Source organism: Apodemus sylvaticus, chromosome 1 (genome assembly GCF_947179515.1).
Source record: "Apodemus sylvaticus chromosome 1, mApoSyl1.1, whole genome shotgun sequence".
In the NCBI taxonomy this organism is placed as follows: Eukaryota; Metazoa; Chordata; class Mammalia; order Rodentia; family Muridae; genus Apodemus; species Apodemus sylvaticus.
The window spans coordinates 101,715,427-101,741,116 of NC_067472.1; the positions used below are offsets into that span (position 1 = coordinate 101,715,427).

General features: G+C 40.7%; 1 protein-coding gene and 1 long non-coding RNA gene across 18 annotated transcripts in view; one reads left to right on the forward strand and one right to left on the reverse strand.

Moving 5' to 3' along the window:
• Positions 1 to 11,853, reverse strand: part of LOC127664069 (uncharacterized) — a 29,188-nt gene extending 17,335 nt beyond the window's left edge. For 2 of the 6 annotated variants that reach the window (XR_007973094.1, XR_007973100.1), the window contains exons 1-2: positions 11,785 to 11,853; positions 9,591 to 9,743 (exon numbers count right to left, since the gene is read on the reverse strand). This is a non-coding gene — a long non-coding RNA (uncharacterized LOC127664069). Of the gene's footprint in view, positions 1 to 5,845; positions 5,894 to 6,925; positions 6,996 to 9,066; positions 9,267 to 9,590; positions 9,744 to 11,784 lie in introns of all 6 variants that reach the window. The other 4 variants (XR_007973099.1, XR_007973098.1, XR_007973095.1 and 1 more) reach the window with 4 other exon arrangements.
• The window catches only part of LOC127663868 (tripartite motif-containing protein 30A-like), a 152,709-nt gene that overhangs the window by 98,670 nt on the left and 28,349 nt on the right, over positions 1 to 25,690 (forward strand). For 6 of the 12 annotated variants that reach the window (XM_052155702.1, XM_052155676.1, XM_052155683.1 and 3 more), the window contains one exon: positions 172 to 267. The exons of 1 other annotated variant lie outside the window; for it this stretch is intronic. In XM_052155702.1, coding sequence (XP_052011662.1) covers positions 172 to 267 — 96 coding nt within the window. Of the gene's footprint in view, positions 1 to 171; positions 268 to 4,391; positions 4,415 to 11,814; positions 11,911 to 18,749; positions 19,226 to 22,431; positions 22,528 to 23,136; positions 23,368 to 25,690 lie in introns of those variants that run through there. 5 more of the 12 variants (XM_052155715.1, XM_052155751.1, XM_052155737.1 and 2 more) reach the window with 3 other exon arrangements.

Consider the following 25,690-nt stretch of genomic DNA (forward strand, 5'->3'; position numbering starts at 1 on the left):
TATAGACTTTTAAGATATATATACTTTATGTACATACATATTGACACACATTTTTCAAAAGACAACAGCCTTAGGCTTCCTGTCTTTCCAGAAGAATTTCTTGGCCTTTGCTTAGGAAAAGTAGTGCTACTAATCACACAACTTGACTCTGCTACAATTCCTTTCTCACAGGAGAAGCTGCAGGCAGCTCTGCAGAAGATGAGGAAAAAGGAAAAAATATGTGATGAATGGCAGGATGACCTCCAACAGGAGAGAACTGACTGGGAGGCAAGTGGGGACCCTTCCTAAGGGCATCACTCTGATGCCCAAGAGGGACTGGGCAAGAAGCTCCTGGGGACTTTGCTTCCTGGCAGTTGATTAGGTCAGGAGGCCTTGATACTCCTCACTCCTGGTTCCCCTGGATACCCTGGCAAAGTCAGTGTATCAGAGCTGAGCTGGGCTCTGTGATGAGCTGGATCCATGGAGGGCCTTAGTCAGAACGGCTGCTGGTACTACTCCAGCTGTTGCAAATATGCTTGGGAACAGGCCCCAGTTGTATTCTCAGGGTTTAACATCTTCTAAGGGTTCAGAGGGAGAGTGGGGACTGTAGCAGGCAGGAACTAGTACCTTTGAAAACTGTTTAAAAGTGAGCTACATCCAGTCATCCCACTTTGGCTCGCATGGCCTTGGTGGCCTTGGTGACCTAAGATCTTTGTTTTGGAATGTACTGAACAGACATTAAAAGTAGACACATGCTTCCCTAAAAATCTCTTCCCTTTCCCAAACTTAACTCCTTGTGAAAGCTTAGAGCACTAGTTCTCTATCTCCTGGTTCCATTTGGAGCTAAATCTCTCTCTCTTTTCTTACCCATGAAGAACCAAATACAGAGCAATGAAGAAAATGTTCAGATAGAGTTTGATGGACTAAGAGACCTCCTGGACTCCAAGGAGGATGAGGAGCTGCTGAGGCTGAGGAAAGAGAAGGAAGATATTATGAAAATTCTGAAAGAGTCTGAAAGTGAGCTGGTGCAGCAGAGGGATTTGGTGAGAGACCTCATCACAGATATGGAACATCAGTTGGAACTTTCAACTATAGAAATGCTTCAGGTAAGACTTCAGGAGAACCCAGTGTCTGAGAGTCAGAGAACAGGAAGCCATTGCCCTCCCTCTTTGCTGCTGTGTTCTTCCTGGTGAAGACAGGGAGCAATTCCTGTAGTCTTTCCTGAGTCAGGTTCAGAAGCTGGGGGAATCATTGCATGCATGAATGTCAAGGGGGAATTGTATTTTATTGGTTTATCAATAACTTATCAGAAGTGAAGCTAAACATTGGAAAAGAGATCTCTTGTCTCAAGGGTATTACTACCCTACACTCTTGCTGAGTATAAGTGAAGCACATTTTCAACTACCAAGTTAGTCATTACACCAGAATTTGAAATGAGTAGAGTTCATTTCTCCCTCAGATGATTTGAGACTTTACCCTTACTGCCTCTGATTCTAGTGGAATGAGACGCTGTTGGTGTGGGTACCATCTAATAACTCAGATAACATTTCCTGACTCTGTCTCCGAGTCACTGATAGGAAAGGTATCTTCTTTAGGTATAAAGTTTGTAGTATTTGATCTCTATCACATTTTTAAATAAGTTATTTCAAAGAAATAGTCTGGTGATAAATATCACTGAAAGAATTTGTTTCTTTTCTCTGAATTATCATCTTGTAGAGCTTCCTGGATCTAGAACTGCTTCATAACCTTTAATTGCTTCTTTTCCATTGTGTTGCTTTAAGTATAATTGAAAACATTCGTAATGATAGATTTATTCATCCATATCTAAAATGAGCAAGTTATCATAATAACTAAAGCCAGCACATTTCACAATTCTGAAATTTTATCTCTTAAATAATGAATCTGATCATTTTTCTGTTCCTCCAGCCCCTGATAACTCCATTGTAATATTTACTATTGTGAGATGAAAAGGTTTACATGTTTCTATATGACACATATTTCAATAATATCATTTAACGATTTTTTTCTATTTTGATCTGGGTGAGTATGACAAATTCTCTGAGTTCAGAAAAGTTGCCAAATGATAATACTTCTTACTTTCAAATATATAATATTTTAATATATGCTGACCTTATCATTGCTATCCATTCATCTGTTCACTAGTTCTTCAATTAACACACTATTATATCTATTATACTAATGAATCAGTGGGCATGGACATACTGAGTTCTTCATGAGGATACACTTGTGCATCAGAATTCATTTCTAACTAGAAAATTAGATTTCTCACAAAATTTCTTTTCTGTGAAATCTACTTTTCTTTATTTATGTTATATAAAATAAATCCATATGTGGTAGCCTGTGATTTCTGAACTTCAGAGATTCTAATATTTATATATGTATATATATATGAGAGGCCCACAATAATGAAAAGATAGGCATTCTATCCTAGCTGGAGGTCGACTGGCCCACCCCTGGTACTCCAGTAGCTAGGAAGCAAATGCAGATTTATCTTAGGTGGGTTCAAGGCCAGCCTGCTCTATGTAGTGAGTTGCAGGCCACCATAGTTACAGAGTGACACACATAACTCTAGAGGTCAAAATTGCAAGAGACTACAGAATGTCCATCCCTAAATAGAAAATATATACTGTACCACTAATTCAAATGCTCAGGGCTCATTGCAGAAGTAGAAAGAGTGTAAGCAGCAGATGTGATGGATGACTACAAGGGAAACACTGTCTTCTGGACACACCTTAGCAGCAGCACATATGAACTAAGATTGGTTTTGACACAAAACCAAGACCTGGGCAAACCTAAACCACATCAAATTCAAATACAGAAAGTAGACTTGTTTAGGAAACTCACTCGTCCTGAAGGAGCTACTGGTAATTCTTAACTGCAGGGAGTAAGAGGGTTCGAGTTCTTTAAGCATGTAACTTTACATATATGTACCAATATCCAGTGGAACCCAAACATCCCAGAACTCTCACATAGTGTTACCTTTCAAATCCAGGAAAAATGGAGAATTACAGCACCTATTTAACATATCACAGAGGACTTGGTCAGTCAGGTACTGATATCTGTCCTCAATAAGCCAATATAAAGGAGCCTAGTTGATAGTGGAAAGCAGAGAAAGGAGATTAATAAAGGGAGGGCACATTTTGAAAAGAAGGAAGAGATTTTTTCAAAACCCTTTGTGCATCTTCAGGTTCCCTAAGTGAGATCAAAGTTCAAATAGAGAGCCAAGAACATGCACATATGTGTTGTCCAAGTAAAGGAGTGGTCCTGTCCATCATTCTCCCATCATGATCTAGGTGACAGTGTCGCACATTTCGGTGATCAGACAAGTAATTACTTGTTTAAAATCTTTTGAGGAGGCCAGTTCCTACTCTACAAAGAGCTGTTTTTCTTTACTGAATATGAGATCCTGAAAAAGTGCCATTTCTTTGGAGTCTTTTTTTCACCGGTTTGATGGTAAAATTGAGAGACACACATATATCTTTAGATCAACTCCTTTCCGCCAGGACAATTCAGAAATAGAAGAAAAACAGAAGGGGGATGGTTAAATGAATGAAAGAATTTGAAATTCAGCTTCTTATACATATGTGGTTCCAGTAAGGTAATGGATGCCTAACATATAGCATGAAAAGATCACATGCTCATTTATTTAACAATATGCATATAAAAACCTATGTAAGCTTTCAGCCATTAGAAACAATGAATTCATGAAATTCTTAGGCAAATGTATGGATTTGTTGAACATCATACTAAGTGAGGTACCCAGTCTCAAAAGATGAATCATGGTATGCACTCGCTGATAAGTGGATATTACCTAGAAAACTGGAATACCCAACACATAATCCACACATCAAATGAGGTACAAGAAGAATGGAGGAGTGGCCCCTTGTTCTGGAAAGACTCAGTGTAGCAGTATAGGGTAAAACCAGAACAGGGAAGTGGGAAGGGGTGGGTGGGAGAACAGGGGAAGGGAAAGGGGCTTATGGGTCTTTCAGGGAGTGGGGGGCCAGAAAAGGAGAAATCATTTGAAATGTAAATAAAAAATATATCTAATTAAAAAATAAGATGATTTCTTCAAGGAAGCTTGGTCACAGGTACCTTTAGCAAAAACCTCTAAAAAAAATTAAAAAAAAAAAAAAACTATGTAAGCTTTCAGACAACTGCTTCTTCATCGATAGTCTCCAATATCTGGTAGTAAAAGACAGAAAGAGTCTATTAATTTATATATAAGTCAAATAAAGAGCCCTGCTCTGTATTTAGATCATGTCTTAGGGAACTGTGGGTGACTGATGTGATTCTCTTTTGACTTTAGTCTCTTCAGCCAATAAGACTGTAACCAGGATTTGCAAGAATGAAGAACATGTTATTAACTGTGTTTTCTCCCTTCTTCCTAGGGTGTAAATAATGTCCTGACAAGGTATGTCTGGGATGATAGGGAAGAACAGCCCTATTGTGGTGAGAATTATTTGATATTCAAGTAGAATAAATACATCTGGGGTTTTGCTAAATTAAAGTATAATACTATTATGAAGTTCTTGGAAGAGGAAAGAGGGGGAGGAGAAAGGCAGGGTCTGGACATTTTGTAACTATTGAGCACATATTAGGTTCTCCTTTAGAGGACTGGGTTATGGAGATCTATTGAGCTAGGTCAGTAGTAAGATGAAGCAAATGGACCTACAGGTGCTTTTGGACTCCTCATGGATACATCATCTGTCCATGCTGTGTGCTTGTATCTAGCTCTGGATCTGCAGGTAACACGTGCAGATAGGTAGTGTATGTCCTCTGTGTCAGCAGTGTCCTCAAAGTTCTATAGTGGACACCTTGCTGGGTACTATGTCTATTTCTCCTGGGGATAGAGGAGATCCAGATTCCCCTTGTGGTTGTATGTAGACTTTTTAATAAGAGACTTGTCTCTGTGAGCACAATATGTTGGCAGTGAAGCCATGGCTACAGGTGGACCACATACATCACAAGGCTGTGGAAAGGCAGGCAAGACTCTTCTTGTACCTTTTAGCATGGAGGTGAGTTCTCACTAGGACCCTGCAGCCTGGATATCTGTTGTCCAAGCAGGAGTTACAGCAGTCATGTGAAACAGGGCATGGCAGCCTCCCATGGAAACTCACTTTCATTAGTATGGCTCCTGAAATGCAGAGAAGTCAGTCCTTTTAGAGCAGCATTCTCTGTGAGAGGAGTAGAAGGAGCACTTACAGGGCAGAATTTACAATCCAGATTCTAGCACCACATGCTGGCAGAGTATGCAGCAGACCATTCAAAGCCTTCACAATGCTTCAGTCATCAGGAATATGCAAATTAAATGACCATGAGATTCCACCTCACTCCAATCAGAATGGCTAAGATCAAAGGCACAGGTGACAGCAGATGTTGACAAGGATATAGAGGAAGGGGAACACTCCTCTATTGCTGGTGAGAGTGCAAGTTGGTAAAAGCACTTTGGAAATTAATCTGGTTATTCCTCTGGAAACAGAAAATAACCTGAAGACCCAGTTAAACCGCCCTGGGCATATACCTAAAAGATGCTCCAACATGTAAAAAGGACACATGCTCCACTGTGTTCATAGCAGCCATATTATATAATAGCCAAAAGCTGGAAACAACCCAGATGGACCTCAACAGAGAAATGGATACAGAGAATGGATACATTTACACAATTGAGTAGTACTGAACTATTAAAAACAATGACTTCGTGAAATTCACAGGCAAATGGAGGGAACTAGAAAATATGATCCTGAGTCAGTGGAATAACCCAGAACAAACACACATGGTGTGTACTCACTGATAAGTGGATATTAGCCCAAAATCTCAGAGTACCCATATATAATCTACATACCATATGGAGCTTAAGAAGAAGGAAGACCAAAGTGTAGATGCTTCAATCCTATGTAGAAGGGAGAACAAAATAATCAAAGGAGATAGAGGGGAAAAGGGACCTGGGAGGGAGAAAGGAGAGGGAGTAAAAGGCGGTGGGGGGGGGAGGCAGAATCAGGTATTGGAAGAGAAAAAAGTAGTGAGGGACTGGACATTGAATAGAAGTATGTAGCAGTGGGGGATGGGTATACAGGGTAGCCACTTGAAAGTCCCAGATGCCAGGTAAGCAAAAGGCTCCAAAAACCCAATGGGGATGACTTTAGCCTAAATACCCAACAAAGGGGAGAGAGAACCTATAGAGACCACCTTTAGTTAACAGACATGGCTCCTAGTTGAGGGATGGGAATACCTATCCATCACAAAATTTTTAACTGAGAAGCATTCCTATCCAAAGGAAAGGCAGGGACAGAAAATGGAACAGAGCCTGAAGAAAAGGGCATCCAGAGAACACCCCAGCTAGAGACCCATCCCATCTACAGACTTCAAACCCCTACACTATTGCTGATACAAAGAAGCACTTGCTGACAAGAACCTGGTATGGCAGTTCACTGAGAGGTTCTGCCAGCACCTGAGTAATGCAGATACAGATACTTATAGTGTACCATTCAACTGAGCCCAAGGACCCCAGTGGAAGAACTAGGGGAATGACTGAAGGAACTGAAGGTATTGCAGCCCCGCCCCCCAGGAAGAATAATTTTCAACTAACTGGACCATACAGAGTTGCCAGGGACTAATACACCAACCAAAGAGGGCTCCAGGGATCCAGATACATAGGTAGCAGAGGATGGTATTATCTGACATCCATGGCACAGGAGGCCCTTTGTCCTGTGGAGGCTTGATACCCTAATTTAGGGGCATGCTAGAGTGGTGAGGCAGGAGTGGGTGAGTGGGTGGATCACCCTCATAGATGCAAAAAGGAGCGAGAGGGGGAATGGTTTGGAGATTTGTAAAGGGGTAACCAGGAAGGGAGATATCATTTGAAATGTAAATGAATAAAATGATTAATTTAAAAAAAAAAACAAGAATAGGTTTTTCTACTTACTAGACTGTTTTCCACTGATTGATTTCAATCATTCCTCGACTGGTCAAATCCTCTCAGGCTCCCAAGAAGGCTGTCACCAAGGCACAAAAGAAAGAGGGCAAGAGACCACATGCATCTCATCCAAGGCCATGGACACAGTGAACTCCTTTGTCAATGACATCTTTGAGCACAGTGCAAATAAGGCATATATATATATATATATATATATATATATATATATATATATATATATATATATATATATATTCTTTATTTACATTTCAAATGTTGTTCCCTTTCCAGGTTTCCCTTCCCTGAGAATCCCACAAGCCATCTCCCCTACCACAATCAACCCTGCCCTGCTTCCCTGTCCTGGTATTCCTCTACACTACAGCATCAAGGCAAATAAGGCTTCTTATCTGGTACTTAACAACCAGCGGTCTTCAATCACATCGCTGGAGATCCAAAGGGTGATGAGCCTCTTACATCCTGGAGAACAGGCTAAGCACTCCATGTTGGAGGGCAACAAGGTGGTCACAGAGTACACCAGTTCCAGTAGAAGCCACCATGGACGAAGCACTCTCTTGCTCTTTTGGTCTTTAAAGGCTGTTGCAGTCACCCACTCAAATGAGGAGAGAGCTTAGTTTTATATGTTCTTTTGCATTAGTTTCTAGTTCCTATTCCAAAGTTACTTTAAGGATCTTGGAAAAGGTAAACTTTTGAAGTTTTAAGCCTCTGTGGTTTTGAGTTTCCCTGTGGGTATCTGGTTTGCAGTTAGCCACACCCTACTGAGTTCCTTGGAGTTCTTTTTAGACTAGGATAATGGAGGAGGGTCTCTGAGCCTGGCTTCCGCATCCTACACTGTTGTGTCTGTGTGTCTTTTATTTGTTGACCTAAAATGAGGTGGCTTTCTTACCTTGGCTATTAGAGGACTCCAGGACACAACTAAGTTTGTGTCAATGAATGCTGGGTACCAACCATCTACAACTGAAACCACTCTGTCCCTTTATTTAATGTCTCCTGGGCACGAGAGGTTACAGGTACTTAGGGCAGTGTCCCTCTAACTTACTGATGTATAAAACATGAAAGTTCCATGTTGCTGCGGCTTTGGTAGAAATCTGTTCGAGTTCTCTATCAGGATTTAGAAGCCCTGTTCATGGCTTGCTTTTGTTTGTTTGTTTTGTTCTGTGTTTGTTTTTGTTTTTTCCATTTAGTACTTTGTGTTAACCGCTGCAGTGCCAAGATGTCACAAGGATAATTCGCCTTTTCGCTGTGAGCCCATAAAGTGATCTTTTTAAGTCACACACTCACGAATTAGCTTTTTCCTTTCTGTCCTGTCTCCACCTGAACTTATCTGAAGTTCCCTTTGCTTTCTTGTTTACTCTGTTGCTGGTCAAGCTGGCCAGGTTGGTTTTGCACCTCCACAGCCCACCTATATCTTACCCACAGCAGATGCTAATTTTTTAAATTACTTAATGAATTAATTTTATATCACTGCTTTTCTAAATTCCTTATTGAATCAATTTTATATCCATGCTTTTCTAAATTACTTATTGAATTAATTTTTATATCACTGCTTTGTTAAATGACTTATTGAATTAATTTTTATATCAAGGCTGGGGTAGCAGGGGCCTTGTCCATTTGATGTATGTGAAGACACTATAGAAAATTTGAGGATTATTTTGCTACATTTGTCTTTAATTATAGTTACTGTGGTGGCTGTTCATGGTTGTCAACCCAAGCAGCTTGGTTTCTTAATTTCATAATTTGACATTAGAAGAGCCACTCTTAAGCTGGATCTTTGGAGGCAGGTAGATCCACCATTAATCTGGGCTACACCTTCTGGCAGCTTCTGGAAGAAAGAAGCTTGCTCTTTGCCTGCTTGCTGGAGATGGCGAGTCTATGCCTTAACTAGCATTAGAGCCTACTTATTCAGGACTCTGGCATACACTGAAGACCATCTGAGACGTCATGCCTTGTGGACTGAACAACTACTAGATTATAGGACCTTCCATTGGTAGACAGCCATTGCTTGACTAGCTGGACGCCAGCCTAGGGCTCTGCAAGATAGGCTATGGACCAAACAGTGAAGTTAATAGAAGCTAAATGGATTGCTTCACTGGCCAACCCGTGGCCCAACACCATCTGCTTTTGTCTCCTACCTGAAAACAATGGTCTTGGTTTTCTTTTGTGGAGTGTAGCTCCACATTTTTCCCTTGAAGTCTTGATTTTGTCAGTGAAGATACTTGATGGCCTGATCACTTTCTTAATTCTTCTGTATGGTAAGGTCTCCTGGAGCTGGTTGCATAAGCTTTGTGAATCCAAGAAAGAGGTCCAGACATGGTCGTAGATCGAATAAATCCTGATAGAGCAAGTGCATTTCAAGTGTGTAGACACTGTTGTTATCATTAATAAAGTTACCAATTACTTCCAAAAAAAGTAACGAGAATATCTGGAGTATAAATTCACACATGTTTTTACTTTTCTCAAAATATAAATCTAGGTATATATTTAATAAAAAATAAGCACTTTAAAGTTCATAGGTCTCCATGGTTCTTTTGTTTAACATTACTTCCATAATCATGTTCCATGGGAATCCCTTTCCTCTGTTAGAAACAAAAGCTAATGTGTATTGCACACACACTGTGGCAGTGCTCACTGACCATGTGGCCAGTGCTGTGCTCACCTGGTCTCCTTCATCCTCTCACTGAGGTCAGAGGGTAATGGCAGACCTGAAGGACACTGTCTGATCCTTGGGAGTGGAATTCTGTCTCAGAGAATCTTCATGCAGTGCTAGATCATAGTCTGAGTATTTTATGGTTTTAATTCCCAAACAGGCCTTAGGAAGAAACAGAGAAGACCTTGAGTAAAATGTTAAAAAGACAAAGACATGGTGGCTCTCACCTCTCATCCCATACTCAGGAGTTTGAGGAAGAAGTATTCCCGGGAGTTGGAGACCATCCTGAACATTTAGTGAGTTCCAGTCCAGGCTGGAATATAGAGTAAATTCCTGCCTCAAATAAAAATTGAAAAAAAGTTTTACATAACTATTAACACTTCAAAAGGATGGGAACATGGTAAAATTGTTTGTAAGCAATTGTCTACACAGCAAGAACAGTAGGGGCTCATGACTTCATGCATAGTTTAGACTAGGGGTATAGGTACAGTCAGGCTGGGGTACATTTGGAAAACATGTCTCAAGGGAAGAAGAGAAGGAGGAAAGGACAACCAATATGTGAAATGAACTCAGTCTACAGGGTCATATCTGCTGTCATTCAACATGCCATACATAATTCAGTAGATCTGAGAATGTAGGGAAATAATGAGAGGCAAACAGGAGAGGGGAAGAGAGAGGTGATGGGGACTGCACAGACTTCTCCATTGCTCCCTCACAAAACCAAATTTTTTTAATTATTAAATCTTTTTCTTTCTTTCTTTATCTCTTTCTTTCTTTCTCTTTCTTTCTTTCTTTTCTCTTTGGCAAGTTTCATGTATTTTCCAAGCTGTCCTGAAGTCAGTCACCACAGCTAAGGATGGCCATTGAGCTCCTGATTCTCTTGCTGCCAGCTGCAAAGCAGTGGTATTCTGTGCTGCTCTGCATAGGAATGCCCCAGAGACGAACATCTTTGAATACTTGGTTCCCAGTTAGCAGGGCTGTTCAGGAATGATTAGGAGTGTGGCGTTATTGGAGAAGGTATAGCATGGGTACAAGTTGTCAGGACTCAATAGATTCTGACAACACCACCATTCTCACTCTGCCTCAGGTTTGTGTCTGGTTTGTGTCTCTTTGTGACTTCTCACTTCCTGCTCCAGCATCAGGTCTCCCTGCCTGTTGCCATGCTCCCCACCATGGTAGACATGAACTCTAACCCACTGAGACTGTGATACTCAAATGAAACACTTTCCTTATAACTTGTTACAGCCATAGTGTTTATCAGAGCAGTAGAAGAGGAACTAAGACAAACTACATGCATGTGTCAGCACACATGCTTTTGTACAGTGCTGAGGGTCCACTACAGGGTTCTATAATGCTAGGAGAACACAAGACCCAGAGAAGTCCATTCACAGACCTACAGATTTCCACCTTCTACTCAGGGACTGTTGCATCAGTACTATGGGTCTTTAATATAAATCCTAAATCAAATGGGACCTTGTGAGACATTCTGGTGAGGGACTCCTGGAAGTGGGGAAATGAATGGATGGATCAGATCAGCACTGTGAAAGGACTAGGTCTGTTCAGTCACAGAACACATAATCTGGAGGAGACCATGGGGCAGCTAGAGCACCTTCTGCAGCTCACCACTCTATCTGCTGTGAGTGTGCTGAGGGGTTTCTGCCTGGCTCTGCACAGACTCCTCCCATCCTGTCCTTGCTGGGTCTGAAATCTTGCTTGTGTGGCAGATTCCATGAACTGCAATTTCCTTCCTGTTCTCATCCTGTAAGAGTCCAGCTCCACCCTCAGGGCAACACTGCAGCTTTCTGTCCCCAGCCTTGGTTTTCCTTCCTTTTGGGTAACACTGGCCTCCAAAACAAAACCCAGCCAGCAGCTCAAGTGCAGGAGAAGCCCATGGGGAAGGATTTCTTTCCAGCTTTCCAGAGACTCAGGAACTTTGAAGGTGATTGTATCATGAATCTGAACAAGTGACATAACAAGTACCTGCAGCTCTGAAAAATGTCCCAAGATCCAGGAAGGCAGAGCTGACCACAGGCAACTGAGTCCCTCTGGTGGTAAAACCCTAGGTAATGATGTGGAAACACCCCATTGGTTGGTAGTTCTGTAGTTTCTTTTTCCCAATTTTTCAACCCACAAAGTCCTAACTTTCACTTCTCTACTGGCTCACCAGAGAACTAGCATATTTGGCTGAATCCTTAGTACTTACACTCTGGCCAGTGTTTGCTCCACTCCACAGATTCTGGATCTCTTGATTCTGGATCACTCTGAAGGTGTGAGTCAATTTTCGACTGCTGAGTTTGGAGGAATTTAGAAGAAAACAGTCTTTCCTCTGGTGAGTTTAAGTTGAAGTTGAGAACTGGAAGGGGGTTGGAGGGGAACTGCTGTTTTCCTTCTGAGGATTCTGGGGATGAGGAGCCACAGAGCGTGGCCTTGAGGAAGACAACTTCCATGGTCAGTACAGAGAGATGCAGTTATTTTTCCAAATGGACATTAATCTTTATTCTAATCTTGAATTATGAGTTGCAGCATGAATCTCCTATTCCAACACAGTCACTGCTCTCCCTCCAAACAAATAGTACAGCCAGAGAGGTGTTTAAAAAGAAAGGTTTAAGATTTCTCCGAGTAATAGTGGATTTATCCATGATTTTATGGGCTCATTCCCTGTGCTCTGACTCTGTGGTTGGAATTCTACATCTCTCTGCAGCCTCCCCTTAATGTATTTGTACTATGAAACAGAATGAAGTCTGTAGGGAATTCCTAATGTCACTTAAAAGTCATTACCATTGCCTGTCCTTTCCCTTGGGCTACATGTGCTATACCTAAATCAAGATTAGCTCAGGCTAGCAATTATGGCTACAAAGAAAGATGAAACAGGAAGATCCAAAGTCCAAGGACCTAATGAGACGAAGTCTAAAGAAAGAAAATTAGCCAGGGGTATGCCTTTTAGGGGTGCAATTAGTGGGTTGAAGGAGTACTTACAAGTTTGTACCTGAGCCTAATTCAATCCCAAGGAAAGAGATAGTGGACAGTGGATGGGGTGAACGGAGGGGAGAGAGAGAGAGAGAGAGAGAGAGAGAGAGAGAGAGAGAGAGAGAGAGAGAGAGAGAGAGAGAGAGAGAGAGAGAGAACACTGGAGGAGGAGGACTCACTAGAAGTGACAGCTTTTCTATTCCTATGTAGCCCAGGCTGACCTCATGGAATTGTCCCAAGTCAGAATCCCTAGCTGCTGGGATTCTAGGTGAACATTACTGCCCCAGGAGAAACAGCATGAGCTCCTACTTGTGTTTAATGGCATAAAAGACTGAAAAATATCTCCTAAGATAAAGATCTAGGGATTTTGGGAACCACAAAAGAAGAGAAAGGACTTGGAGCAGGGAATCCAGGCTTCACCCAAGCTAATGTAGACACCAGAAGACACAGGTCAGGCCTTCCTGTGTCCACGTTAGCTTGAGGATGTCAAGAGTCCATTCATTCCCTTTCCCTTTGCTCTACCTTGTTTTTAACCAGTTCTGGACACCAGTTTTCTGAACAGAGGAATTAACTGTCTTTGCCACCATATTTTTTGAGATATTAAAATGCATATTTTCGTGTTGTCTAGTTTTAAAATGTGCCAACATCTAGGGAGTACACAATAAATTGCTTCAGATAACACTAATTAGTTAATGAAGCCTGGGACAATATATTTGCTAGGCCTATTTGGAAAAGGACCATTTCATCTATGACATCAGTACTTTGAACTTTCATCATTCTTTAAGAAACCTTTTTACTTGTTACTGAGTTCAACTACACCAGGCAAAGACCACAGATTAAAAAATGAAGGGAATTCATTAAATATTGTTAATAGCGCAGTAGCCTTAAAGCCAGATCAAAGGTTTGTCATATAGAAGAGGCTAGAGAACTGTATTAAAGGTGGATGTCACAATCTGCTCATTTGTATGGAATGTGTAGCTGAGAAACTATGGGGGAGCTGTTTCATTCCCTGACACTCAGCAATCAATAGATTCACAAAACCAGCATAACGGTTTTACATTTGTGGAGGAGAGCAAGGAGTCAACGTTTTGAGGAACTTATCTTTCAGGTATTTCAAATGGGTGCCTAGCAAAATGGAGCTTCCTTAACCATTACATACTCCAATAACAACAGAAATAAGTGCTGTCTGTAAATTCTTGTTTGATTTGAACAAACCTAGTTATTGTTTCTTAGGGTCTCTTTTTTAAGGGATTAATATTGCTGGAATTAAGGGGAATTTGATGGAGTATATGAAAACATAGTGCAATGGAAGCTTCCTAAAATGTATGGGGGTGGTGCTAATGAGGTCTATAAATAATGGAAGAATCCCAACTGGCAATCTCTAGTCACCATACAAGACTTCCTATAGTGGGACTGGATGGGACCGGATTGCATTCATTCGAGTTATTGACCAACAGGGTGCCATGGAGATCCGTAAAAAACTAAGGCTGTTACTAAGACACCATGTTGCTCTATGTAAAATGATAGTGGTGTTTGTACAAAATGACATCCTTTCCCCATTGTCTTGTTTCAGCTTCTTTATCAAAAATCAAATGTTGATTACTATGTGGGTTTATTTCTGGATCTTCTATTTGATGCTGTTGATTAACATGTCTCCTTCAGTACCTATACCATCCGGTTTTTACCAGCACAACTCTGTAGTACAGCTTGAGGTCAGGGATGGTGACACCTCCCAAAGTTCAGGGTTGCTTTGGGGATTTCTGGGTTTTTTTCCCAGTTGAGAATTGCTTTTGAAAGGTCTATAAAAATTGTGTTGGAATTTTGTTGGGCATTGTTTTATAAGATGGCCGTTTTCACTATTAACCCTGCCTATCCATGAGCATGGGAGATCTTTGCTTCTTCTGATATCATCTTAAGTTTCTTTCATTAGGGACTTAGCAATCTTTCTATGCACATCTTTACCTGCTTGGTTAGACTTACATCAAGATATTTTATATTGTCCATGGCTATTGAACAGGGTGTTACTTCCATCATTTCTTTCTCGCAGGAGCAACTTCTTTATTCCTCTGTCATGTACCTCACTTTTCTACAGATCCATCATTGCTGAGTTCACTTTTTTCATGTGTAAAGAGAATCTTACTTGCATGCCTTTTGTTTTATTTTAGTGTTTAAATTTACATTTATTCCTAGTACTTGCACTACTGTGATGAATAAAGGTGACAAGAATAAGCATGCTTGTTATATACATGATTTTAAAGACTTTGCATTGCCCTAAATTTGCTATGAGGTTAGCAGTGGACTTTTCATGTAAGGCCTTACAGTAGGGAAATTTATGTCCATTTAGACAGTCTTGGAAATGTTACTACTCAATATATATGTATATATTTAAATACTTCTCACACAAAGAATAATTAGAGTTTATTTGGAGTTTGGTGGTGGTGTGTGTGGGACAAAGTATCTCTGTAGTGGTAGGTATCCCGGAATTCACTCTGTAGAACAGGCAGGCCTTGGACTCACAGATCTGGATGCTATAAAGGTGTTTACCACCACTTTCTTTTTATTTATTTATTTATTTATTTACTTATTTATTTACTTATTTTCTATATTCTTTGTTTACATTGCAAATGCCTTCCCCTTTCCCGGTTCCCCCTTGATATAAGTCTTATAAGCCCTCTTTCCTCTGCCCATTCCCCAATTACGCCCCTCCCATTTCTCTGTCCTGGTACCCCCCTACAAGCCTTTCCAGGACCAGGGGCCTCTCCTTTCTACTTCTTGGGAATCATTTTGATATGTTAATTGTGTCTTGAGTATTCAGAGCTTCTGGGCTAATTAATATCCACTTATCAGTGACTGCATTCCATGTGTACTCTTTTGTGATTGGGTTACCTCACTTAGGATGGTATTTTCCAGTTCCAACCATTTGCCTAAAAATTTCATGAACTCATTGCTTTTAATTGCTTAGTAGTATTGCATTGTGTAAATATACCACATTTTCTGTATCGATTCCTCCATTGAGGGACATCTGGGTTCTTTCCAGCTTCGGGCTATTATAAATAAGGCTGCTATGACCTTAAGGGAGCATGTGTCTTTATTGCATGCTGGGGAATCCTCTGGCAGTATGCCCAGGAGAGGTATAATAAGGTCCTCCGGAAGGGTCATGCCCAGTTTGCTGAGGAACCGCCAAACTGATTTCCAGAGTGATTGTACCATCTTACAATCCCACCAGCAGTGGAGTGTTCCTTTTGCTCCTCATCCTTGTCAACACCTGCTGTCTCCTGAGTTTTTAATCTTAGCCCATTCTGAATGTTGTGAAGTTAAATCTCGGTGTTGCTTTGATTTCCATTTCCCTAATGACTAATGATGTTGAACATTTCTTAAGGTGCTTCTCAGCCATTCAAAATTCTTCGGGTGAAAATTCTTTGTTTAGCTGTGTACCCCATTTTTAATAGGGTTATTTGGCACTCTGGAGTCTACCTTCTTGAGTTCTTTGTATATATTGGATATTAGCCCTCTGTCGGATGTAGGGTTGGTGAAAATCTTTTGCCAATTTGTCAGTTGCAGTTTTGTCCTTTTGACAGTGTCCTTTGCCTTGAAACCATTTGTTGAAAGGGCTATCTTTTTTCCACTGCATGGTTTTAGCTCCTTTGCCGAAGATCAAGTGACCATAGTTTTGTGGATTCATTTCTGGATCTTCAATCCTATTCCATTGATCTACCTGCCTGTCACTGCACCAATACCATGCAGTTTTTAAGACTATTGCTCTGTAGTACTGATTGAGGTCTGGGATACTGATTCCTCCAGAAGTTCTTTTACTGTTCAGAATAGTTTTAGCTATCCTGGGTTTCTTTTGTTATTACAGATAAATTTGAGAATTGCTCTTTCTAACTCTATAAAGAATTGAGTGGCGATTTTGATGGGGATTGCATTGAATCTGTATATTGCTTTTGGCAAGATCTCCATTTTTACTATATTAATCCTACCAGTCCACGATCATGGGAGATTTTTCCATTTTCTGAGGTATTCTTTAGTTTCCTTCTTCAGAGACCTGAAATTCTTGTCATACAGATCTTTCACTTGTTTGGTTAGAATCACACCAAGATACTTTATATTGTTTGTGATGATTGTGAAAGCTGTCATTTCTCTAATTTCTTTCTCAGCCTGCTTATCCTTTGAGTATAGGAAGGCCACTGATTTGCTTGAGTTGATTTTATAAGCATCCACTTTACTGAAGTTATTTATCAGCTGTAGGAGTTCTCTGGTGGAGTTTTTTGGGTCACTTAAGTATATTATCATATCATCTGCAAATAGTGATAGTTTGACTTCTATCTTTCCAGTTTATATCCCTTTGACCTCCTTATGTTGTCTAATTGCTCTAGCTAGAACTTCAAGTGCTCTATTGAAAAGATATGAAGAGAGAGGACAGCCTTGTCTAGTCCCTGATTTTGGTGGAATTGCTTCTATTTTCTCTCCATTTAGTTTGATATTGGGTACAGATTTGCTGTATATTGCTTTTACTATATTTAGGTAGGGGCCTTGAATTCCTGTTCTTTTCAAGACTTTTACCATAAAACATGCTGGATTTTGTCAAATGCTTTTTCAGCATCTAATAACATGACCATGTGGTTATTTTCTTTGAGTTTGTTCATGTAGTGGATTGTATTCATGAATTTCTATATAATGAAACATCCCTGGGATGAAGCCTACTTCATCATGGTGAATGATCATTTTAATGTGTTCTTGGATTCGGTTGGCAAGAATTTTATTGAGTATTTTTCCCTCAATATTCATAAGGGAAATTGGCCTGAAGCTCTCTTTCTTTGTTGGATCTTTGTGTGGTTTTGGTATCAGCATAATTGTGGATTCATAAAACGAGTTGGGTAGTATTCCTTCTGTTTCTGTTTTGTGGAATACTTTAAAGACTATTAGTGTTAGGTCTTCTTTGAAGGTCTGATAGAATTCTGTACTATAACCATCTGGTCCTGTGCTCTTTTTGATTGGAAGACTTTCTATGACCCCTTCTATTTCTTTAGTCTGGTGTAATTCTGATAGGTCTTCCTTTATATGTTACTTTTTCTCTTACTGCTTTTAATATTCTTTCTTTGTTTAGTACATTTGGGGTTTTGATTATTAAGTGATTGGAGGTATTTCTGTTCAGGGCCTGACTGTTTGGAGTTGTGTAGGCTTCTTCTTTATTCATGGGCATCTCTCTCTTTAGGTTAGGGAAGTTTTCTTCTATAATTTCGTTGAAGATATTTGCTGGCCCTTTAAGTTGTAAATCTTCACTCTCATTTATACTTATGATCCTTCACTTTGGTCTTCTCATTGTGCCCTGGATTTTCTGGATGTTTTGGGTTACAAGCTTTTTGCATTTTGCATTTTGCATTTTGCATTTTCCTTGACTGTTGAGTCCATGTTTTCTATGGCATGTGAGACACAAGATTCCTCTGACCCCCATGTAACTGGGGACATAATTCCACATATGTTTTGTTCTGGATGCCAGTTGTGTCCTAGTATCCAACTCTTTTTTTTTTTTCTTTTTTTTTTTTTTTCTGACATCTATGTGTTAGAGCAGGCACCAATGAAAAAAGACTCCATAGAACATTTTTCATACCTTTTCGGTGTATGGAAGACAAATGACCCTCTTAAGTGACCATCTCCCTGAATCTAGCACAGGGATTAAGATAACCATGTGAACAGACACATGTGGTCTTTTATTAGATGACAATCAGAGGAATCATTGCACATGTGCATCAGGACGAGAGAATGTTTACACTCCACGTCAGCATCAGCTCTTTCTGGTAAGAAACTGACATTGAGAGAGCAAATCTCACTGACTACTGCTGACAATAGAAGTGTGGACAGTGGTTTGAGAGTGTTGGTGCTTTTGACAGTGAAGATCGTGCCTGGGAAAGACACTGAAGGGTAGAAGGGAGGTTACACAAGGATATTAACAGTAAATTCTTTCTACTCTTCAGTAAAGAGGGGAAAACATTCCTGAACAGAAAATTTGTCATTTGAGATGACCGAAAAGAACAGCACCTAAAGAATATAAAGGACTACTTGCTATGTCACCAAACCTCCTCCCATATTTCTTCCTTTGTTTTTTTAACTTGTCATTGTGGTCCTTCCTTGACATCTGCACAGGGTTCACTCTGATCCTCCACATCTTACTTGGTTCTTTTCCTCATCTGTATCACACAGGCACCAGTGCAGAATTGTGAGGAGTCAGGACAGGTAGGCACAGGATCACAGCAACTATGGCCTCATCAGTCCTGGAGAGCATAAAGGAAGAGGTGACCTGTGCTATCTGTCTGGAGCTACTGAAGGAACCCGTGAGTGCTGACTGCAACCACAGCTTCTGTCGAGCCTGCATCACATTCAACTATGAGTCCAACAGAAACACAGAAGGGGAGGGCAACTGCCCTGTGTGCCGAGTTCCTTACACATTTGGGAATCTGAGGCCTAATCGACATGTGGCCAACATAGTAGAAAGGCTCAAGGGGTTCAAGTCCATTCCAGAGGAGGAGCAGAAGGTGAATGTCTGTGAACAACACGGAGAGAAACTCCAGCTCTTCTGTAGGAAGGATATGATGGCCATCTGCTGGCTTTGTGAGCGATCTCAAGAGCACCGTGGTCACCAGACAGCTCTCGTTGAAGAGGTGAAGAATGAGTACAAGGTAAGGAGCAGGAGGATGCAGGAAACAAAGTAGAATACAGTAACAGATGGGAAACTCCCACTTTTTCTGAGAGGATACTTACCTGAGCATTATAGACTTAGAACTTGATATATCATTCTGAACTCTTTTACATTTTGACTCCTAAAATGACATGGTGATTTATTCTACCTAAGCATACGAGAATCTGCCTGGACTATGATTACAAAGAAGCAAATATGATATTGTGAAACTGCTTCTTTAAATTGAGTTGGTGTCCAAGAAAGCCGAATCAGCTGAAGAACATCTGCCAATTTATTCTATGTTTATATCCTGCCAATGTTAATGCCAGATTCATTCAAAGGACCTCACATGCCATCTACTGACTCTCCACAGTGGGGTTAACAAGCACATGACACACAGCAGTGGAGAGAATGTGCATGTGGGAGCTGAGACATCAGGAGGAGAGGAAGCTTTCCATAATGAGGAACACAGCAGCAAGTTCTGTGGTCTTTGTTTTTTTTTAAACTACCCCAACCCCAAAGCTATCAATCTGTAGTTGATAGCTACTTGAACTGAAAAATTTCTTTTCTCCAAAGGAGTCAGGGTGGGGATAGAAACCATTCTTAAGGAAAGTCCCACACCAGCAATGGATGGACAGCCAGAGCTCGTGCACTGAGCTGTTCTTAGGAGGTTCTGTCTCTGATAACATTGTCATGGCTCTTTTTCCCTTTCTCTGTTTAGAACCTTATAGGTCCTTGGTTTTACATCATGGCTTGAGTATTTATGGCATTCCAATGTGACTAAAGCATATGCTCTGCATTTATATGCACTTCTTGTGATTTTTTGTTTAGCTCTTTTTATGGTTTTGTTTTTTCATATTCGACTGTGTTTGCCTTTTATTTCTCTTATTGTATTTTATTTGGTTCTTTCATTATTATTTCCATGCCCCTTTGTTTTCTTTTTGAACTATTTTTTGGCTCTTTGTGAATTTTACATCATTTACTCCAACCCCACTCATTTCTGTATCCTTTATTACCTGCCCTTCATTCTTGCAACCTCCCCACTAACAGCAAAAAGCTCATCTTTAAAGCTGTAGTGTGTCACGCTGGGTCCTACAGTATAAACCATGTAGTCCACAATTCTTTGCTTGCAGTTGTTCATTGCAATGAGTCACTGATCTTGTCTCAGGCCTCTGAGTTCTGCTACTTTATCACTACTAGAACCTCACTAGCACTCCTTTCAGATATCCTGTCACTGCCCTGTGTCATGGTGATCCTGTAGTATTAGATCTGTATGACTGGTCCCTTCTTCTGCTCTAGCAGTTTATTGATTGAATAGATGCTGCAGTGGGGAAATTCTAGGACCTGGGTCTTGACCTGAGCAGTATCTGAGCCACAGGCCCTCGCACACCTTTGAGGCCAACTTATCATGGATCCCAGGAACCAGAATCAGCTCTACCCTGCTGCCTATATGAGGTGTAGGGCCTGCTCACTCAAGTTTTTCAGCTCCTGAAAGACATGGCCCATTCTCACACTCTAATTACCCAGGTGCCAGTTCTGACTGCCATACATGGCAAAGGATAAAGGGAAGAGGGTGTCTGTCCTGTTTTTGTACCACTGCCCAACAGACAAGAGGGAAGGCTCTCTTGTATTCACAATCTTAAGGCCAGCTACCCTGTAACTCCCACATTTAGGGCGAGCTCTACTGTGGTGCCCAGTCACAGTGCAGGACCAGCTCTCCTGAGTGCTGCAGCAATGGAGGGGCAGGACAAGCTCCCCTACTATAATGACCCAGGGACCGCTCTCCTGCTTCATGTAACAAGGATCAAGGCTAAGGGTAGGCATCTCTCTCTTTTCCTTGCTGTTACACAGCAGAAAAGTTGCAGGACCAGCTCTCCCACACTCACACCCTTAAGGCCTGCTCACTGGCACCCCATCATCAGGGTCAGGTCTACTACTCAACCAAACTGAGGGGCAGGGCCTGCTCTCCCAAGTACTGCAGCAGATGAGGAGCAGGGCCAGCTCTCCCACTCAGAAGGCCTCTGGGCTAGCTCTCTTGCCTCCCATAGGTAGCAAGAGGTGTGTCTGTGGAGGGGAGGAGTATCTCTCCCTTGCCCATGTCACCTCACAGCAGACAAGTATCAGAGCCCACTGTCCCAGCTCACTCTTGTGGGTCACCTCACCCTATCTTCTACCACCAGGATCAGCTCTGCTGTGCTACTCAGGTACAGGTTTTACTCTCTCTAGTGATGCAGAAAGCCGGTGTCTCTGTTTTCTCTCAGGAGACACAAGGCTGTGGATCTGGATAGGAAGGGAGAGCAGGAGGGGAGGAAATAGGAGTAGAAATGAGAAGGAAAACCTTAATCAGGATGTATTGTATGGGACTAGAAGGATGACTCGGCACTTAAGACCATGAGCTGTTCTTGCAGAGATCCTGAGTTCAATTGACAGCAACCACATGCTCTCTCACAGCCATCCTTACTAGGATCTGATGCTTTCTTCTGTTATGAAGGCATACATGTCAAGAGAGCACTCATATACTTGAATAAATAAAACTTTTTAAAAAGCTGTCTTGATAAATAAATAAAAGATTAAATAAAGATGCCTTGAAATATACACTGTATGAAAAGCCTATTTTCTATGAAAGAAAGAAACTTGACTACAAAAAATATAATTTGAAATTTAAAAAAGGGAAAGTAAAATGTATGTTTACATGGCCACTGTTGTGGTGCAGGTTTTAATCAGAGAGCCCTGGCAGCTGTTGTTCAGGGATCTCTGAGTTTCAGGAGTATGCTGTCTATACAGAAACTACAGGCCAGCCAAAGCTACACAACAGGGCCCAGTTGTTTTAAATAAAAAATAGTGCAGGGGTTAAATACGACATTGTATATAGGACATGTGCATATACTTTTGATCAGAAAACCATCAAAAATGTCCTGGTTCTCTGATGCTGGAAGCAAAATAAAAGGCTTCTATTGAATGGAATGACAAACATAGGAGAGATTTCTGTCTTTGTCTTTATGGGGGTGATATGTATATAATAAAAATCAATTGAGCTATAGACTTTTAAGATATATGTACTTTATGTACATACATATTGACACACATTTTTCAAAAGACAACAGCCTTAGGCTTCCTGTCTTTCCAGAAGAATTTCTTGGCCTTTGCTTAGGAAAAGTAGTGCTACTAATCACACAACTTGACTCTGCTACAATTCCTTCCTCACAGGAGAAGCTGCAGGCAGCTCTGCAGAAGATGAGGAAAAAGGAAAAAATATGTGATGAATGGCAGGATGACTTCCAACAGGAGAGAACTGACTGGGAGGCAAGTGGGGACCCTTCCTAAGGGCATCACTCTGATGCCCAAGAGGGACTGGGAAAGAAGCTCCTGGGGACTTTGCTTTCTGGCAGTTGATTAGGTCAGGAGGCCTTGATACTCCTCACTCCTGGTTCCCCTGGATACCCTGGCAAAGTCAGTGTATCAGAGCTGAGCTGGGCTCTGTGATGAGCTGGATCCATGGAGGGCCTTAGTCAGAACGGCTGCTGGTGCTACTCCTGTGGTGCCTTCTGAAACGCCAGCTGTTGCAAATATGCTTGGCAACAGGCCCCAGTTGTATTCTCAGGGTTTAGCATCTTCTAAGGGTTGAGAGGGAGAGTGGGGACTGTAGCAGGCAGGAACAAGTATCTTAGAAAACTGTTTAAAAAGTGAGCTACATCCAGTCATCCCACTTTGGCTCGCATGGCCTTGGTGGCCTTGGTGACCTAAGATCTTTGTTTTGGAATGTACTGAACAGACATTAAAAGTAGACACATGCTTCCCTAAGAATCTCTTCCCTTTCCCAAACTTAACTCCTTGTGAAAGCTTAGAGCACTATTTCTCTATCTCCTGGTTCCATTTGGAGCTAAATCTCTCTCTCTTTTCTTACCCATGAAGAACCAAATACAGAGCAATGAAGAAAATGTTCAGATAGAGTTTGATGGACTAAGAGACCTCCTGGACTCCAAGGAGGATGAGGAGCTGCTGAGGCTGAGGAAAGAGAAGGAAGATGTTATGAAAATTCTGAAAGAGTCTGAAAGTGAGCTGGTGCAGCAGAGGGATTTGGTGAGAGACCTCATCACAGATATGGAACATCAGTTGGAACTTTCAACTATAGAAATGCTTCAGGTAAGACTTCAGGAGAACCCAGTGTCTGAGAGTCAGAGAACAGGAAGCCATTGCCCTCCATCTTTGCTGCTGTGTTCTTCCTGGTGAAGACAGGGAGCAATTCCTGTAGTCTTTCCTGAGTCAGGTTCAGAAGCTGGGGGAATCATTGCATGCATGAATGTCAAGGGGGAATTGTATTTTATTGGTTTATCAATAACTTATAAGAACTGAAGCTAAACATTGGAAAAGAGATCTCTTGCCCCAAGGGTATTACTACCCTACACTCTTGCTGAGTATAATTGAAGCACATTTTCAACTACCAAGTTAGTCATTACACCAGAATTTGAAATGAGTAGAGTTCATTTCTCCCTCAGATGATTTGAGACTTTACCCTTACTGCCTCTGATTCTAGTGGAATGAGACCCTGTTGGTGTGGGTACCATCTAATAACTCAGATAACATTTCCTGACTCTGTCTCCGAGTCACTGAAAGGAAAGGTATAAAGTTTGTAGTATTTGATCTCTATCACATTTTTAAATAAGTTATTTCAAAGATATAGTCTGGTGATAAATATCACTGTAGGAATTTGTTTCTTTTCTCTGAATTATCATCTTGTAGAGCTTCCTGAATCTAGAACTGCTTCATAACCTTTAATTGCTTCTTTTCCATTGTGTTGCTTTAATTATAATTGAAAACATTCGTAATGATAGATTTATTCATCCATATCTAAAAATGAGCTAGTTATCATAATAACTAAAGCCAGCACACTTCACAATTCTGAAATTTTATCTCTTAAATAATGAATATGATCATTTTTCTGTTCCTCCAGCCCCTGATAACTCCATTGTAATATTTACTATTGTGAGATGAAAAGGTTTACATGTTTCTATATGACACATATTTCAATAATATCATTTAATGGGTTTTTTTTCCATTTTGATCTGGGTGAGTATGACAAATTCTCTTAGTTCAGAAAAGTTGCCAAATGACAATACTTCTTACTTCCAAGTATGTAATATTTTAATATATGCTGATCATATCATTGCTATCCATTCATCTGTTGATTAGTTCTTCAATTAACCCACTATTATATCTATTATACTAATGAATCAGTGGGCATGGACAGACTGAGTTCTTCATGAGGATACACTTGTGCATCAGAATTCATTTCTAACTAGAATAATTACTTCTCTCACAAAATTTCGTTACTGTGAAATCTATTTTTCTTTATTTATGTTATATAAAATAAATCCATATGTGGTAGCCTGTGATCTCTGAACTTCAGAGATTCCAATATGCAGAAATATATATATATATGAGAGGCCCACAATAATGAAAAGATAGGCATTCTATCCTAGCTGGAGATCAACTGGCCCACCCCTGTTATTCCAGGAGCTAGGATGCAAATGAAAATTTGTCTTAGGTGGGTTCAAGGCCAGCCTGCTCTATGTAGTGAGTTGCAGGCCACCATAGTTACAGAGTGACACACATAACTCTAGAGGTAAAAATTGCAAGAGACTATAGAATGTCCATCCCTAAATAGAAAATATATACTGCACCACTAATTCAAATGCCCAGGGTTCGTTGCAGAAATAGAAAGAGTGTAAGCAGCAGATGTGATGGATGACTACAAGGGAAACACTGTCTTCTGGACACACCTTAGCAACAGCACATATGAACTAAGATTGGTTTTGACACAAAAGCAAAGACCTGGGCAGACCTAAACCACATCAATTTCAAATATAGAAAGTAGACTTGTTTAGAAAACTCACTCGTCCTGAAGGAGCTACTGGTAATTCTTAACTGCAGGGAGTAAGAGAGTTATAGTTCTTTAAGCATGCAACTTTACATATATGTACCAATATCCAGTGGAACCCAAACATCCAAGAACTCTCGCAAAGTGTTACCTTTCAAATCCAGGAAAAATGGCGAATTGCAGCACATATTTAACATTTCTTAAAGGACCTGGTCAGTCAGGTACTGATATTTATCCTCAATAAGCCAATATAAAGGAGCCTAATTGATAGTGGAAAGAAGAGAAAGGAGATTAATAAAGGGAGGGCACATTTTGAAAAGAAGGAAGAGATTTTTTAAAAACCCTCTGTGCATCTTCAGGTTCCCTAAGTGAGATCAAAGTTTAAATAGAGAGCCAAGAACATGCACATATGTGTCATCCAAGTAAAGGTGTGGTCCTGTCCATCATTCTCCCATCATGATCTAGGTGACAGTGTCACACTTTTCTGTCATCAGACAAGTAATTACTTGTTTGAAATCTTTTGAGGAGACCAGTTCCTACTCTCAATAGAGCTGTTTTTCTTCCCTGAATATGAGATCCTGGAGAAAT